Source organism: Bombina bombina, chromosome 1 (genome assembly GCF_027579735.1).
Source record: "Bombina bombina isolate aBomBom1 chromosome 1, aBomBom1.pri, whole genome shotgun sequence".
Lineage (NCBI taxonomy): Eukaryota > Metazoa > Chordata > Amphibia > Anura > Bombinatoridae > Bombina > Bombina bombina.
The window spans coordinates 1,322,055,674-1,322,075,129 of NC_069499.1; the positions used below are offsets into that span (position 1 = coordinate 1,322,055,674).

Sequence of the window (19,456 nt, forward strand, 5' to 3'; positions counted from 1 at the left end):
TTGGGAACCATTAGATTCCCTATCGATCAAAATATTTCTGACGGAAGTCAGAAGAGCCAAGATTCTGTCCTCTCTGTCCTCTTGCCTATCTCTTCAGTTGCCGGTACAACCTTCAGTGGCCCTATGCATGGAAGTAATTGGTCTTATGGTGGCTTCCATGGACATAGTTCCCTTTGCTCGATTCCATTTGAGAGCCTTACATTTATGTATGCTCAGGCAATGGAACAGGGATTATGCGGACCTATCTCAGAGGATAGTTCTAGATCAAGCGGCGAAAGACTTTTTTCCATGGTGGCTGTCTCAAGAACATCTGTCTCAGGGAACATGCTTTTGCAGACCCTCATGGGTGATTGTGACCACGGACGCCAGCCTGATGGGCTGTGGAGCGGTTTGGGACTCCTTGAAGGCACAAGGACTGTAGTCTCAGGAGGAATCTGCTTTTCTCATTAACATTCTGGAGTTGGGAGCTATCTTCAATGCCTTGATGGCCCGGTTTATCAGGTTCCAGTCAGACAACATAACTTTAGGGACTTATATAAACCACCAGGGGGGAACTCGGAGTTCCTTAGCCATGAAGGAGGTGGCTCGGATCATTCAGTGGGTGGAAGCTCACAATTGCTTTCTATCTGCCATCCACATTCCAGGAGTGGACAATTGGGAGGCAGATTTTCTAAGCAGACAGACTTTCCATCCCGGGTTCTCCAGGTTAACCACCAAATGGGGGTTACCGGAATTTGATTTAATGGCGTCTCGCCAGAACACCAAGCTTCCAAATTACTGTTCGAGGTTGAGGAATCCTCAGGCTTTCCTGATAGATGCTCTGGCAGTTCCTTGGAACTTCAGGTTGGCATACCTTTTTCCTCCTTTTGCTCTCCTTCCACGAGTCATTGCTCGGATCAAGCAGGAGAGAGCTTTGGTGATTCTAATAGCTCCTGCGTGGCCTCGTAGGATCTGGTTTGCAGACCTAGTGGAAATGTCATCTCTACCTCCGTGGAGACTCCCTCTGAGGAAGGACCTTCTACTTCATGGTCCTTTTCTTCATCCAAACCTCATTTCTCTGAATCTGACTGCTTGGAGATTGAACGTTTAATTTTATCTAAGTGTGGTTTTTCTGAGTTGTTTATTGAGACCATGATTAAGGCTAGTAAGCCTGTTACTAGAAAGATTTACTGTAAGATATGGCGTAAATATCTTCATTGGTGTGAATCCAAAGAATACTCTTGGAGTAAGGTTAGAATTCCTAGAATTTTATCCTTTCTCCAGGAAGGCCTGGAGAAGAGTTTGTCTGTCAGTACTCTGAAAGGTCAGATCTCTGCCCTACCTATTTTGCTGCACAACCGTCTGGCGGATGTGCCAGATGTGCAATCTTTTTGTAAGGCCTTGGTCAGAATCAGGCCTGTGTTTAAATCTGTTGCTCCACCTTGGAGCCTTAATCTTGTTCTCAAAGTTTTGCAAAAGGCTCAGTTTGAGCCAATGCATCCCATAGATATAAAGTTGTTATCATGGAAGGTTTTGTTTCTTACTGCTATCTCTTCTGCCCAGAGAGTTTCAGAACTCTCAGCTTTGCAGTGCAATTCGCCTTATCTCATATTTCATGCAGATAAGGCAGTTCTTCGTACCAAGTTTGGTTTTCTTCCTAAGGTCATTTCGAATAGAAATATTAATCAGGTATGGATTGTTAGCAGCAGGAAGTTGTGTTGAATTTGAAAAATGTTGTTCTGTATTCTACATTGTTTGTCGATCCTAAAAATGGCAAGTGGCACCACAAGGTGCACTATGCACATAAAGACACTGACTCTAAGGGATCAATTGAAATAACCATAATTGGACATTTTGTGATAGTTAGGAAAGAAGTTTTATGCAAGGCACTGTGTGCCGATATTTTGAATGGTTCATGTAAACAGAAAACATTGGTAAACATGTTATATATTTGTATAATATTCAATAAAGCTCTTTTGGAAAAAAAAAGAAATATTAATCTCTGTCCTAATCCTTCTTCTCATAAGGAGCGTTTGTTGCACAACCTAGATGTTGTACGGGCTCTTAAATTCTATTTGCAGGCGACTAAGGACTTTTGTCAGTCTTCTGCATTGTTTGTTTGCTTTTCTGGGAAATGCAAAGGTCAGAAAGCTACTGTCGCTTCTCTTTCTTTCTGGTTGATAAGTATTATTCGTTTTGTGTATGAGACTGCTGGACAGCAGCCTCCTGAGAGAATCGCGGCTCATTCTACCAGGGCTGTTTCTTCTTCTTGGGCTTTCAAAAATGAGGCTTCTGTGGAACAGATTTGCAAGGCTGCAACTTGGTCTTCTTTGCATACTTTTTCCAAATTTTATAAATTTGATACTTTTGCCTCGGGTGAGGCTTCTTTTGGGAGAAAGGTTCTTCAAGCGGTGGTGCCTTCTGTTTAGGCGACCTGTCTTGTCCCTCCCTAATTATCTGTGCCTCTGGCTTGGGTATTGATTCCCAACAGCAATTGATGATTCCGTGGACTCACCATATCTTAGGAAAGAAAACAAAATTTATGCTTACCTGATAAATTTCTTTCTTTCCGGATATGGTGAGTCCACGGCCCCGCCCTTTAGTTTAAGACAGTTATTTTTGACTAACCTCAGGCATCTCTACACCTTGTGTTACTCCTTTTCCTTCGGTCGAATGACTGGGGATTGTGGGAAGGGGAGTTATATTTAACAGCTTTGCTGTGGTGCTCTTTGCCTCCTCCTGCTGGCCAGGAGTGATATTCCCAAGAGTAATTGATGATTCAGTGGACTCACCATATCCGGAAATAAATAAATTTATCAGGAAAGCATACATTTTTGTTTTTTTTTCATGTACATTCATAAGAAAATGAAATAATACCCTGTCACTTTTGTGTATTTTTTGCAAGCCTGTGACACAGCCATTGAAATGCTCTAGAGCAGTAATGGCGAACTTTGGCACTCCAGATGTTTCAGAACTACATTTCCCATGATGCTCAACTGCACTTCAAAGGTTCGCCATTACTGCTCTAGAGTGTTGTTTATCTTACTTCCTTTACTGTGGGATGTTAGGGTTCTGTATTGTACGGAATACACTTTTTTTTTTTTGGTAGAGGAATCGCTACACTTTTAAATTACAGGAAAGTCAGGCAAAATAGATCATGAAAGTGCATTACAGAGTGTTATGTTTTTTTGTTTGTTTTTTTTATAAATTATGCTCACATAAACATTTTATGGAGATTGCATTTTAAAGGGACATGAAATTAGAAAGTTGTTTAAAATTGTATGCTTTATCTGAATCATGAAAGAAAAAATTTGGTTTTATGTCAAGTATAATAATTAAGGATGCATCGAAATTTCGGCCACAGAGATGTTTTGGCCGAAAATTGCATTTTCGGTTATTTCATTTTTTCCCCCTGTTATTTTCGGTAAAATTAATGTGTAGCATATTTCCAATTTGTTGCTAGCCTAGAGCTGCTGTTTGAGTTCATTAGTTAACTTGCTGTTTTGCATATAATAATAGTTTTCTAGGAATATACTTTATTTGGATAATTGGTAAAAAAAACCAAAAATACTGTTAAATCTGATTCTGTTACACAGAACTAAATTAATGATATTTAATATTGTTTTAAAGGGACAGTCAAGTCCAAAATTTAGACCTTGAAGACTGCCTCTAATCTGAATGCATTTTGACCACTAGAGGGCATTAGTTCATGTGTTTCATATAGATAACATTGAGCTCATGCACGTGAAGTTACCCTGGAGTGAGCACTGATTGGGTAAAAAGTCTGTCAAAAGAACTGAAATAAGGGGGCAGTTTGCAGAAGCTTAGATACAAGGTAATCACAGAGGTAAAAAGTGTATTTTTATAACAGTGTTGGTTATGCAAAACTGTCCCTTTAAGTAGACGCACTTAAGGGATGTACCGAAAATTTTGGTCACAGAAACATTTTGGCCAAAAATGGCAGTATCGTTTTTTGTTTGCCTGTTTTTTTTTTCTTGGTAAAATTGTGTAACATATTATTGTTTTAAGATATTGTTTGTCCAATTTTAGTGTGTTTTCTTTCAATAAAAGTGTAGTTATTTTATTTTATTGGCTTGCAGTTTTTCAATTCAGTTTCATTCATTAAGTAGTCTAATTATGCTAACCGTAATATATGAAACAGCTATTTGAAGTTACCATTATTTTGGAATGGACACACTGAGTTTTATTAAATAGCTCATTTACCAACTGTGATTTTGCAAAAGACTTTCTGATACAAAGGTGATGAATGCATTCATTAAGTTCGTTATAAGAATTGATTACACTTTTGTTACTATATTCATACATCTTTGAAAAAGTGAAACACAGTGTTTGATGGTTTCTAATGCACAGAAATATTTAGATACACCTAAGCCTATTAAGCCTTTCCAAGTGTAAGACAGAGTTTTTTGTATGAATGTTGGTTATTAATTATGCTAACCCCACACACACACACACACACACACACACACTGTTTCCATTTCGGTGCATCACTAATAATGAATAATTTTTGTGTTTTCCTGGCACTAATTTCCCTCCATGCTACATTTTTAAATCTACAATTTTTTTTTGTAGCCGAGGCTAAGCTGTACCCAGAAACATACATTTTGAGATAAAAACGTCATTTTAAAATTAATTAACCCCCCCAATCTACAGAACTGATCGACATGAGAAATTCTATTTATGTAGTGATCTATTATTTAATTACCAAATATAACTATGTTTATAACCGAAACGATAAATAATTGTATAGAACAATAAGGTATTATACCAGATACATTAAATACACCATGAAAATAAAGTACAACAAAAGTAAACATACTGATACAGAACAAGTTCAGGCCTCTCCTACAATGGCTAACAGCTTAGGGAAGAATTTAAGTGAAATACACAAAACTTGATTGATAATTTGATCACAGGCAGGAAGTGATGACGACGATTATGGGTCAGGAATAATGGCACAAGGAATGCACTTGGTTTCATTGGTGACCTGTGTGGAAGATTTTAGGTGATTCAAAAAAAGCGTCTGATTAAAGGAGTTTTAAGGGAGAAACAAAATAAGTGAAGATCAATTTTGATGAATTAGTGCCCGGTTTTTAATAATCCTATTAAAAACAAGGGCACTTTAATTAATCAAAATTGACATTTCACTAGTTTTCTTCAAAAACGTACCTTTTAATCCTGGCAGCCGCTCCAGCACTTCCTCCGCCCGTCGCAAGCCGTCTTCGCGGGTCCAAAATGACGAATCCGGCTTCCTCCAATCACGGCGTTGCATCAGGCCAAGATTCTCCTGGGGGGGGGGGAAGCCACGATTGGAGGAAGCAGGATTCGTCATTTCTGACGTCTGCAGAGGCTTCCGACGGCCGTGGGAATCGCTGGAGCGGCTGCCAGAATGAAAAGGTAAGTTTTTTTTGAAGAATAAGAGTGAAATGTCAATTTTGATGAATTCAAGTGCCCTTGTGTTTAATATGATTATTAAACACCGGGCACTAATTCATCAAAATTGACCTTCACTTTAAGATCAGGGAGGAAGGCAGCTCTACAGGGTATCTATTTTATCCTGCAAGGCAGTTCTCAGGCTCATTAGATGAGTGCACTGGACAGTTGGGTGGATATTTAGAAATAAAATCAGCTACAATGCATTAGTAAGGGCTGTTTAGGTTAGTCTGCATTAGAAGCAAGTAAAGAGTGACAGAGTGAAACAGCTGATGTAGGTTGAAAGAATAAGCACTTATATGGCCTTCCTCTCTTCCTATTTTCATCTAATCTATTTTAGGAGTATTGTGCTACTCAAGGCAGGAAATGAGAGAGGGGATGCATTCTCTACTATTAGCCAGATTGTAATGAGTTGTATTGCTGAAATGTGGTATTTCAGAAGTGATTAAAAATAGCTATAAAACGGCAAAGCTTAGTGGTTCAATAGTTTCAGCAAATATTTCTTAGAAAAAGAAAGGTTTTTTTTTTTTTTTTTCTCTCTCGTTTTTTTCCCTTTGACTCCATATAGGGCTTCTACTACAAATTAAACAGCTTTTCTGGGAGATACAGTAACATTGCACAGGGCTCTGTGCTGCATTTTGTAAAATACTTGGATGCATTGCATTTAAAGAGAGCACCAGGTTGACCCTCTCCTGTTATGTACCTTTACAATGTAAACTGTCTCTTTAAATAAAAGTTGTGGGGCTTAATCTTAGTTATTAATTGATAATCACTGTCTTCGTTATGTTATTTTTCCTCTTATCTAGCACATGCAGGAATATAGTGAAATACATTGTTGAGGGGGGGGGGGGAAGAAAACATTTTTTTAATTTGATTTTATAAAACTCTTCTCTGATGGATGGATAATTGTACCTCTAGACTTTAGTAGATCATGGCTCCTAAAGTTTTACTTCTGACAAATGTATAAATGACTCGGCAGTTTCTAGAGCCTAAGCGTCAGAAATGTGTTTATTCCTTTGGTTGACAAGCAGTGATTGTGTATTCCTGTTAGCCTGGAAGTATAACTAAACTTATTATGTAAACTCCTAGAAACTGAAAGGATGTACTGCATTATTCCCATGGGAAACAATTAGCTGAAACATCCAGTCATGTGTTGTGCTTAAAACATTGGGAGATACATAAATGTGAAAAAAATCTCACTTCTAAAAGAAATTCACAAACCTATTATGTTACATTACACAAATCACGTCACTGTAGCTGTATCCATCAAACTACAATTTCATTTTTCCAGTGATTTGAACACACAATATTTATTATGCAGCCTTTCATGTGCCCCAATAATGTTAACGCACTGAGCTATTAATGCCAAAGTAAACAATACAGTATTTTTTGTTTAGTATAATGTGGCTATGATAAAGAAAGGCTGTTTTTAATGCATGCACCTAATATATGTTATTTGCTCAGGAGAGAGATGTTCCTGCTTTTTGTCTCACACTAATAGACTGAGCTATATGCAGCTTCCATGACAACTGCAGTACAAAACAGATTTGCTTTCAGTGCTTATGGCTTCTACTGTACAAGAAAACTACGTCTCATTTCTCTTCTACATCAGTAATTTATGTAGTTCTTCACAGCTCCCTGACATCATTTTTTAGAATAAAAATCTGGGTAGACAAAAAAACCCTATAAAATCTGGTAAGATAAACCTCTTAATTGTTCACCTAATATGAATTCGGTGTGCGACAGAAGGTATAGGGAATCTATAAGCATAAGAAATCCATTAGTGATTTGTGTGCCCAGTGTGTTGTCATTTTGTGCTGTAATAAAAAAGCTTTTCAATTGACCCATCACCTCCTTCCTACAGAATAGATAGATATAATAGTAGTAATAATAAAAATAAGTACCAGAACAGTAAAGACAAAATTATATTTTAAATTGTTATGATTCAAGTAGTAGAGCATGTGATTTTAAACAATTTACTTTTACTCTCAAATTTATTTTATTCTTTTGGTATCGTTTGCTGAAAGGAGCAGCAAGTCACTACTGGGTATTAACTGGTGAATGGTGGCTACACACATATGGCTCTTGTCATTGGCTCACCAGATGAGTTTAAAGGGACATTAAATTGCTAGGTACAACGATAGTAGCATGGCTCCTACTCGCACGCTGCTGTTCTCTTATTTGAACCCTTTACATGTTGTGGTTAGTGGGGCTCTTCATCTTTACATCTTCTCACTGGGTGCTGAAATCTTCGAGTTGAAATATTCTTGTACCCTGTGACATAAGCAAAGTTCATTTACAGCTCATTGGTATTGTTGTCTTCTGTACAAGCCCTGTCGGGCACTTCAGAGTAGAATCTGTATGTTTTTGCAGTGGCATTGGTGCTTCCATATGTGTGCTGTCCGGCAGAGACCCTTTCTCACCCTGATGGATATGAAGATGTTAAAGGGACACTAAACCCAAAATGTTTCTTTTATGATTCAAGTGGAGTATACAATTTTGAACAACATTCCAATTTACGTCTATTATCTAATTTGCTTCATTATTTAGCTATCCTTTGTTGAAGAAATAGCAATGCACATTTATGAGCCAATCACACGAGGCATCTATGTGCAGCAACCAATCGGCAGCTACTGAGCCTATCTAGAGATGCTTTTCAGCAAAGTATATCAATAGAATGAAGCAAATTTAGATAATAGTAAATTAGAAAGTTGTTAAAAATTGCATGCTCTTTCTAAATCATGAAAGAAAAAAATTGGGTTTCATGTCCCTTTAAGGTCTCCTTTTGTTGTATTTGGTCTGTCAGATATGGACTTTTTGATTGACTATGAAATATTAGCCTTGAGATTTATACAGTTAGCGATATTCTAGGATACACTAAGCTTTTTTTTCTTTGATGTTTATATTTTGTTCTGTTTTGTTTCTAACATGCATTTAAGAGTCATTCTTGCTATAGTTATGTTATGGCTATTATATGATATTGAACAATAAAAATAAATAAATAAAAAAGGTTGATGCACCAAAGCACAACTGGGAGATAGCTGAACACATCTAGTGAGTCAATTAAAAGAAGCAAATACAGAATATGTAGACTACAATCACCAGAAGTGCATTGCTGCTTATGAGCCTACCTAGGTATGGTTTTCAACAAAGAAAACCAAGTGAACAAATTTTATTTGATACTAGAAGTAGATTAATATTGCATGCTCTATCCAAATCACAAAAGTTTAATTCCGACTTCCCTATCCCTTTTAAGTTATGAATGTTCTATTTGTGTAGTCCAAAAGCAGTCTCAAGCATGTTGTTCACATTTTTTCTTTTAACTCTTATTAAAGGAGGATTATTGTAATGATGGATCTAAGACGCTAAACTTTTTGTTTGCATATTTACTGTTGGTAATATGTACCTCTTGTATTTGTTTCAAAAACTACATCAAATTCTACATAAAAAAAACCCATAGGGCATCATTACATTATATGGAGGGGGGCATAGTATTACAGAGGATTGCAGATTGGAGCAGACCCTATTGTAACAAAGAATAGGTCCAGCTCGAGAATAGCCTTCTTGGTCATCCTCAATTAAGAGATGTGTGATGGCTAACAAATGTATGGCTTGAGAAAAGGCCAAGTGTGGGCTTGAAACGTCGCTTCTTTATCCCTGTTTGCACAAATAAAAGTCTTTTATTGCACCAGCTGGAACGATTTCTGTCTCTATATAACAAATGTATGGCCCACTGACGACAAAAATATCCTATACTAAAAGAAGTATTCCACACCTGGGAGACAGTTCTTCACTCATGTCGTTAGTTCTTCTCCATACCTTTCCCACTTACCCTTTTTTGCCTCTTAATTTTAAATAAACATTAAATGAATATTACCTCTATTAGGCCCAGATGATCGAAAGTGCCACAAGGCAACAGAATATTCAAAGGGATCCGTTGCTGTGTCGAGAGAGCTGGCAAAATATGCAAAAGTGCAGACAATACCGTTTAAAGGCAGCATCGCTGAGAGGCGTTTTAATGGGCGCCGATGCTGGCAAAATATTGCAAGCAGTGTCTCCATCTACATTGGCAATGTAAAGGATCCCTTTCAAATATATCACACAGCAAAATAAACGCACCACAGTCTACACTAATATACCTAAATCACCATAACCCCCCACCGCTATCACCCCTATACTACTCAACCCCTATACTGCCATAGCCCCCCACCGCAATAACCCCTATACTGCCACAACCCCCAACCATAAACTATCCCTAGCCTATTAACCCCTTTAACATGTTAATCCCTAACTGCCAATATCCCACAACAAACTGCCCCTACACTACTTAACCCCTACAAGGCACCTTGTAATGCGATGCAATGTTGGACTACTTGAAATGGATTGACCTTAGTTTGATATGAAGCTATGTGCTTGCAGATATGGTAGTAACAGTGACACCTAGTGGTCATGAGACTGCAGCTTCCTAACCAGTACACCAGCTATTAGCTGGCAGATTTAATCACCCCAGGTACTTTTGCCCCGGTTGATTGACAATCCCCTACTCGCGTGTCATTGGGCTATCACAAGCAGGGGGCGGCATATGTTAAATATGGGCAGCGTATTGCTGCAATATGCTGCCTGCATTCTGCAATCCCGGGTGCACAGGTTCGCATGAGAGAACACTATCCTATATCTTAACCATTATTTTCTGTAACTTCCAAGTTGACTTTGGAGTTTTACTACACCAGAGTTTCATTATGTTGCTTGGCAATTGTGGCTTTTTAATGTAATTTCTATTTCGAATATTGTTTTCATGACAGCTCAGTATATTATTTTCAAAACTTCAATAAAGATTATTTAAAGAAATCATTTTTATTATCGTCATTATTGTAAGGAGGAGCCCACACATTTGTCCTGAACTATCTGCTCTACAACAGTTGTTAAAATTAGAATATTTGTATAATCAGTTTTAAATAAAAGTGGTGCATAATATTGTTCTCTATTCCTCACAGGGAATCAAGAAACCGTTTAATGAAGTCATCAAAGCAAATATCGGAGATGCGCACGCAATGGGACAGCAGCCAATAACATTTCTTCGACAGGTAACTAAGCAGCTTGTAAATAAATAGAAAATACAAAATGGTAAACTTCATGGAATTCTGAAATGAATCTGTATATTCTAAGACTGTTATTTCAAAATAACCGCATTATGCACTTGATTTCTTTGGAATTATATTCACTTCTATTTTCAAATCTACTTTGTTCTCATGGTATCCATTGTTGAAAAAGAATATGCATATATCATACAGTAGTGTGAGATAGCTGGTGATTGCTGCTTGCACACATTTGTCTCTTGTAATTGGCTGACTAGATATGGTTTAATGGGGTGTGTAAGCTAAATAGGTGGAGACCACAGTATTAAAATTATAATTTAATCAAACATATTAAAAATTACCTGTCTGACTAGATATGTTCAGTTAGCTCTCAGTAGTGCATTGCTGCACCTTCCGCAAAGGATATCAAGGGCATGACCATATTTGATAATAGAAGTAAATTGGAAAGTTGTTAAAAAGTGTATGTTCAATCTGATTCCTGAAAAAAAGGGTTTCATGTCCCTTTAAGATAAAGATATATAGGGCCAGATTACAAGTAGAGCGGTATGTAATGATCCCGCTCATGTGCTAACTCCTCTAGTAGTAAGCTCTTTACTTGCTTCAGGTAGCGATCTTATTACCAGTTAAATGTAAACCATTTTAGTTTGCGCGCTAAACCGTATTGCATTTTTTCGAGTGCGCTAACACGATGTGAAAATCTAAATATTTTACATTTCAATTTTCTTCACCTAGAAGAATATGTTCTATTTATTCATCAATACATATTTCTATACATATCTGATGGTATTTTGGTACAATACATATTTATACCTGATTATATATATATATATATATATATATATATCTATTTCAAAATGCATAGAACATATTCTATGTGCAGAACAATGGAATGGAAATATTTATAGTAAATACACAGTATAACACTTTATTACATATGAATATTGCATAAATATTCTTTTACATGTTTTCATCTACTTAATTGCAAAGGGCTCCAATGCACTTATATATATATGTCTATATATGTGTACATATGTATTTATGTATTTATATGTGCATATGTCTGTAAATACATAAATACACATAGAAATACATATGTACACACATAATATATATATATATATATATATATATATATATATATATATATATATATATATATATATACTGTATATATGTACATACATATACTGTACATCTTTAGACATGTATATGTATGCATCTCTGTTTTAAAGCCCTTTGTAATTGGATGACTAGATGCTTTTTTTTCTAACACTCACATCTTTGAGCGCTAATAACTTTTTTGAGCAATATTTTTTTTAAATAATTAGATAGTGGTATAATGAGTAGTGTAACTATACTTTTCAATGTATTTTTTATATATATATATATATTTCTCGCTAACAGTTAACCAGTGCTCTGAGGATGCACTATCCCTTCGAACGTTAACTTCAATTGCGGTCAATCGATCGCTTTTACTTTCAACTTGTAATACAAGTACTACTCCTGACGCCCACAAACAGGCGCAATAATCCCCTATTTGCTTGCTCGCCTCTTATCTGGCCCTTAATGTTGAATAAGATACGTTTTATTTCAAACTGCATTTCAGACTTTCCTTTCCTGTGTTTTAAGAAATAGTTGTTGTTTTCTTAACTTTAGGAAGAAAATCACTTTCTCTGCTCTTCAAGATTACTTTGACCCTGTTAATTCGCACTCTTTTCATAAGTGAGCACATTCTTATGAAAGAATGCCCATTGCCTAAATTCCCCATTAGAGGAATTGCCATGTGCCAAGGGCCAGTTAAATGAACATAGTGTTCTCCTCAGGACTTTTTCTTTTACAAGATATGACGAGTCCACGGATTTCATCCTTACTTATGGGATAACGCCTCCTGATTAGCAGAAAGTGGCAAAGAACACCACAGCAGAGCTGTATATATAGCTCCTCCCTTCCCTCCCACTCCTGTCATTCTCTTTGCCTGTGTTAGTGATAGGAAGAGGTAAAGTGAGGTGTTAGTTTAGATTCTTCAATCAAGAAGTTTTTTATTTTAAAATGGTGCCAGTGAGTACTATTTTCCTCAGGGAGAAATCGTCAGTCTATAACTTCTCAAGAGGAGTGGAGACATTTTATTTTTCTGCCCTGATGTTGATGATCTTAGCAAGCGTTATCTAAGATCCTTTCTGGTTCCCACAGAGCAACTGAAGGTAGTGTAAAGAAAAATCTTCAGTGTGGAGAACGGTGTCATGCTACAAGCAGCATTTAGGTATGTTCAGTCTTTTGTTTCTGGGGAGACTTGTTACATCAGAACAAGCTGACAATATTCCCTAGCTGGGGAGGGGTAATCAGTATGCACTATAGGAAGTAATGGTGTACCTGGAATTCCCTGTTATTCTACTTATTTCATAGTGTACTGGTATGTCACTTTAAAATTTTTATATGTGGGCTGACGCTGGGAGATGCGGTTAGACTATCGTTATACTGCTGGCTGACAGGAGATATTTGGCACTGTGATGCGCTTACTGCGCTGTGTGTGTATATATTTGGACACATGGCTAATTTGCGGAGGACCGACATGTTGGTTTTCTTCTCTACCCATGCGGGTCTCGGTTAGGCTAGAGTTACGCCCACGGTGGGCGGGGCTTATTTTCACGCGCTCCGTCGCGCAGTGTGGTTTCCGGATCGGCAGCAAGGTCCTGAGGCTCCGGTGGGGCCTAGCTCTGTTTGCTAATCGTAGAGTACAGAGAGGCTGAGAACGTTTCTTCAGGGTGATCTGGGGGCAGGTAGGCGCCGCAGCAGAGCTGTGGCGAGGTGCAGGGGCCTGAATTAATATATGTAATAGATCTGAGAAAACGTTGTTTGGTCAAAATTGATTTAAATTAATATATAATATACCCTAACAAGTGGTGCAATATTGTTAAGCTATTTGGGGCACATAAAGGCATTGTTTTTTGCCGAAAACGTTGTTTTGTCTCATAACAGAAAAATTATTGCGCTTTTATTATTTAAAGGCGCAGTACATTGTTTAGTTCAAAAGATTTTTAATATATGTTTTGACTTCAGAGTGCAATATATCAAGCATAAAACGACTATTATTGCTATTGCTAGTCGGTTTAACATGTCTGAACTTGAGGAAACACTACTGTGTTTAGATGCCATTGTGGAACCCCCTCTTACTTTTTGTCCCTCATGTACTGAAAGGGCCTTACAATGTAAAGAGCAAATTTTCTTTAAGGAAAGTGTGCCTAAGGATGATTCTCAGTCTGATGATAATCAGGGTATGCCGCTAAATTCTCCCCAAGCGTCACAACCTTTAACGCCTACCCAAGTGACGCCGAGTTCTTCAACCGCGTCTACTTCATTTACTCTGCAGGATATGGCTGCAGTTATGTCATCTACCCTTACAGAGGTTCTATCTAAGTTGCCAGTGTTACAGGGCAAACGCAGCAGGGCAGAAGTCAATGTGAATACTGCAACCTCTGATGCTTTGTTGGCTTTTTCCGATGTACCCTCACAGGGATCTGAATTGGGGGTCAGGGAACTTCTGTCTGAGGGGAAACTTTCCGATTCGAGGAGTGTGTTACCTCAAACGGATTCGGACGTCATGTCCTTTAGATTTAAGCTTGAACACCTCCGCCTGTTACTTCGGGAGGTTTTAGCGACTCTGGATGATTGTAACTCTATTGTGGTACCACCAGAGAAATTGTGTAAGATGGACAAATACTTAGAGGTACCTGCTTAGTCTGATGTTTTTCCGGTTCCTAAGAGAATCTTGGAAATTATTACGTGGGAATGGGAAAGACCGGGTATCCCGTTCTCACCTTCTCCTAATTTTAAGAAAATGTATCCCATATCTAACAAGTTATTTATTCATCAGGCTTTCCTTCTACAACCGACGGCTTGCATTGTACCAGTTACCACTGCGGCGGCCTTCTGGTTTTACGCCTTCGAAGAGTCTCTTAAGACTGAGACTTCTTTAGAGGACATTTTGGATAGAATTAAGGCTTTTAAGCTGGCTAATTCTTTTATTACGGATGCCGCCTTTCAGATTGCCAAATTGGCGGCTAAAAATGCCGGATTTGCCATTTTAGCACGTAGAGCGTTATGGTTAAAATCTTGGTCGGCTGATGTGTCATCTAAGTCAAAGCTTTTGGCTATTCCTTTCAAAGGAAAAACCCTATTTGGGCCTGACTTGAAAGAAATGATTTCTGACATTACGGGAGGTAAGGGTCATCTCCTACCTCAGGATAGAACAGCTAAACTGAGGGGTAAACAAAATAATTTTCATTCCTTTCGTAACTTCAAAGGAGTCACGGGTGGAAGGTGAATCTAGAAAAGAGTTCACTAATTCCACAGACAAGGGTTCCCTTCTTGGGAACTCTGATAGATTCCATATCCATGAAAATTTTCTTGACGGAGGTCAGAAAGTTAAAGATTCTGAATACATGCCGAACCCTTCAGTCCAATCCTCGGCCATCAGTGGCTCAGTGCATGGAGGTAATAGGATTGATGGTGGCGGAAATGGACATCATTCCTTTTGCTCATTTTCATCTCAGACTGCTACAATTGAGCATGCTCAGGCAGTGGAATGGAGATTATGCAAATTTGTCTCCTCAGATAGATCTGGATCAGGAGACAAGAGACTCTCTTCTTTGGTGGTTGTCGCTGGATCATCTGTCCCAAGGGACGTGCTTCTGCAGACCCTCATGGGTGATAGTGACAACGGACGCCAGTCTACTAGGTTGGGGGGCAGTCTGGAATTCCCTGAAGGCTCAGGGTGTGTGGACTCAGTCGGAGTCTCTACTTCCAATCAATATTCTGGAATTGAGAGCAATATTCAATGCACTTCAAGAGTGGCCTCATTTGGCTTCGGCCAAATTCATACGCTTTCAGTATGACAACATCACGACTGTGGCTTACATCAATCGTCGGGGAGGAACAAGGAGTCCCTTAGCGATGACAGAAGTATCCAAGATAATTCGATAGGCGGAGGCTCACTCTTGTTATCTGTCAACAATCTACATCCCAGAAGTGGACAACTGGGAAGCGGACTTTTTAAGCAGACAGACGTTTCATCCGGGGGAGTGGGAACTCCATCCGGAGGTCTTTGCCACTCTGATTCTCAGATGGGGCAGACCGGAATTGGATCTGATGGCATCTTGTCAGAATGCCAAGCTCCTAAGATACGGATCCAGGTCCAGGGATCCTCAGGCCTAACTGATAGATGCCTTGGCTGTGCCTTGGTCGTTCAACCTAGCTTATGTGTTTCCACCGTTTGCTCTCCTTCCCCGGATGATTGCTCGGATCAAATAGGAGAGGGCTTCGGTAATTCTAATCGCGCCTGCGTGGCCTCGCAGGACTTGGTATGCTGATCAAGTGGACATGTCCTCTCTGCTGCCGTGGAAGCTTCCATTGAGGCAGGACCTTCTCATTCAGGGACCCTTCCAACATCCGAATCTAGTTTCTCTTGTTAATTGTATCCAGTCCACGGATCATCCATTACTTATGGGATATTCTCCTTCCCAACAGGAAGTTGCAAGAGGATCACCCAAGCAGAGCTGCTATATAGCTCCTCCCCTCACATGTCATATCCAGTCATTCTCTTGCAACTCAACTAAGATGGAGGTCGTAAGAGGACTGTAGTGTTTTATACTTAGTTTATCTCTTCAATCAAAAGTTTGTTATTTTTAAATGGCACCGGAGTGTGCTGTTTATCTCGGGCAGTATTTGGAAGAAGAATCTGCCTGCGTTTTTTCTATGATCTTAGCAGAAGTAACTAAGATCCATTTGCTGTTCTCACACATTCTGAGGAGTGAGGTAACTTCAGAGGGGGAATGGTGTGCAGGTTTTCCTGCAAATAAGGTATGTGCAGTAAAATATTTTTCTAAGGAATGGAATTGACTAAGAAAATACTGCTGATACCGAAGTAATGTAAGTAAAAGCCTTCAATGCAGTAGTAGCGACTGGTATCAGGCTTATTAATAGAGATACATACTCTCATAAAAATGTGTTTTAAAACGTTTACTGGCATGTTTAATCGTTTTTTAACGTACATGGTGATAAAACTGTAATATTACTATAGCCTTAAATGCAGTGAAAGCGACTGGTATTAGGCTGATTAATAGAGATACATACTCTTATAAAAAATGTGTTTTAAAACGTTTGCTGGCATGTTTAATCGTTTTTTGACATATGTTTGGTGATAAAACTTATTGGGGCCTAATTTTTCCACATGGCTGGCTTAACTTCTACATAGAAACAGTTAACTGAGGTTTCCCACTGTTGTAATAGGAGTGGGAGGGGCCCAATTTAGCGCTTTTTGCGCAGTTAAAATTACAAAATGAATCATCCAGATTGCCTCAGCAGTCCCATGATTACTACAGGACATCTCTAAAGGGCTAAAAAGACTTCCAAAATCGTTATAGGGAAGGTAATCCACAGATCAGCTGTGGCAGTTTTGTTGTGTCTGTTTTAAAAAACGTCTTGTCGTTTTTTGATCTGTTTTTTGCATTAAGGGGTTAATCATCCATTTGCAAGTGGGTGCAATGCTCTGTTACCTTATTACATATACTGTGAAAATTTTGTTTGATTTACTGCCTTTTTTCACTGTTTTTTCAAATTTTGACAAAATTTGTTTCTCTTAAAGGCACAGTAACGTTTTTTATATTTGCTTGTTAACCTGATTTAAAGTGTTTTCCAAGCTTACTAGTCTCATTATTAGTCTGTCCTAAAATGTCTGACATAGAGGAAGCTCTGTGTTCATTATGTTTAAAAGCCATGGTGGAACCCCATCTTAGAATGTGTACCAGATGTACTGATTTCATGTTAAACAATAAGATCATTATTTGTCTTTAAAAAAATTATCACCAGAGGATTCTGTCGAGGGGGAAGTTATGCCGACTAACTCTCCCCACGTGTCAGACCCTTTGACTCCCGCTTTAGGGACTCACGCTCAAATGGCGCCAAGTACATTAAGGGCGCCCATAGCGTTTATTTTACCAGAGAATTCTGTCGAGGGGGAAGTTATGCCGACTAACTCTCCCCACGTGTCAGATCCTTCGACTCCCGCTTCAGGGACTCACGCTCAAATGGTGCCAAGTACATAAAGGGCGCCCATAGCGTTTATTTTACAAGACATGGCAAAGGTTGTGAATAATACACTGGCAGCGGTATTAGTCAGACTACCTGTAATTAAAGGAAAGCAAGATAGCTCTGGGGGTAGATACAGAGCATACAGATGCGTCAAGAACCATGTCTGATACTGCCTCACAATATGTAGAAGCTGAGGGGAGCTTCAGTCTGTGGGTGATATTTTGACTCAGGGAAAATGATTTAACCTGATTGCGATTTTTCTACATTTAAAATTTATGCTTGAGATCCTTCACTTGTTGCTCAGGGAGGTTTTAGTGGCTCTGAATGACTGTGTTACAATCACAGTGCCAGAGAAATTGTGTAGACTGAATAAATACTATGCAGTGCCGGTGTGTACTGATGTTTTTCCAATACCTAAAGAGGTTTACAGAAATTATTAATAAGGAATGGGATAGACCAGATGTGCCGTTCTCTTCCCCTCCTATTTTTAGAAAAATGTTTCTAACAGATGCCACCACACGGGACTTATGGCAGACAGTCCCTAAGGTGGAGAGAAGAGTTTCTACTCTAGCTAAGCGTACCACTATCCCTGTCGAGGACAGTTGTGCCTTTTTAGATCCAATGGATAAAAAATTAGAGGGTTACCTTAGGAAAATGTTTATTTAACTAAGTTTTTTATCCTGCAGCCCTTTGCATGCATTGGCTTTGTCACTGCTGCTGCAGCGTTCTGGTTGGAGTCTCTGGATGAGACTTTACAGGTAGCCACTTCATTGGATGAATACTTGACAAGCTTAGAGCATTTAAGCTAGCCAAATCCTTGTTTCTGATGCCTTGTTTTTCTTGACTAAACTAACGGCTAAGAATTCTGTTTTTACTATGCTGGCGCGCACAGTGCTATGGCTTATATTATGGTCAGCTGTCGTGACTTTACTAAATAAGCTACTTAACTTCCCTTCAAGGGGCAGACCCTATTCGGCCCTGGTTTGAAGGAGATTATTGCTAATATCACTGGAGGAAAAGGTAATGCCCTTCCTCAGGACAGGTCCAAATCAAGGGCCAAAAAGTCTAATTTTTGTGCCTTTCGAAACTTCAAGGCAGGCATGGCATCAATTTCCTCTAAGGCAAATCAAGAGGGAACTTGTGCTCAGTCCAAGACGGTCTGGTGACAACCGGACCTGGAACAAAGATAAACAGGCCAAGGAGCCTGCTGCTGCCTTTAAGACAGCATGTAGAACGGCTCCCTATCCGGTAACGGATCCTGTAGGGGGCAGACTTTCATTTTTCGCCCAGGCGTGGGCGAGAGAGAGAGAGGCCCAGGATCCCTGGGCATTGGAAATTTTATCCCAGAGATATCTTCTGGATTTCAAAGCTTTTCCCCCCCAAAAAAGGGGAGATTTTTCCTTTCACAATTATCTGCAGACCGGATAAAGAAAGAGGCATTCTTACTCTGTGTACGAGACCCATCCAGTTCCAAGGGAGGAACAGGGATAGAATTTTTACTCAAGTCTGTTTGTGGTTCCCAAGGAGAGGGAACCTTCAGATCTATTTTGGATCTAAAGATCTAAAACTAATAGATTCCATCATTTAAGTTGGAAACTATTCGTACCATTTTAACTATTATCCAGGAGTACTACAATGGATTTGAAGGATGCTTATTCTCACATTACGATACATAAAGATCACCATTGTTTTTTCATGTTTGCCTTTCTAGACAGGCATTACCAGTTTGTAGCTCTTTCCTTTGGGTTAACTACAGCCCCAAGAATCTTTATGGAGGTTCTGGGGTCGCTCTGGCGGCCCTTAGACCGCGGGGCATAAAAATGGCCCCTTATTTAGACGAC

General features: G+C 38.9%; 1 protein-coding gene across 1 annotated transcript in view; it reads left to right on the forward strand.

The window, feature by feature from the left end:
- GPT2 (glutamic--pyruvic transaminase 2) overlaps positions 1 to 19,456 on the forward strand; it is a 326,120-nt gene that overhangs the window by 25,262 nt on the left and 281,402 nt on the right. The window contains exon 2 of the mRNA XM_053701929.1: positions 10,428 to 10,517. Coding sequence (XP_053557904.1) covers positions 10,428 to 10,517 — 90 coding nt within the window. The remainder of the gene's footprint in view (positions 1 to 10,427; positions 10,518 to 19,456) is intronic.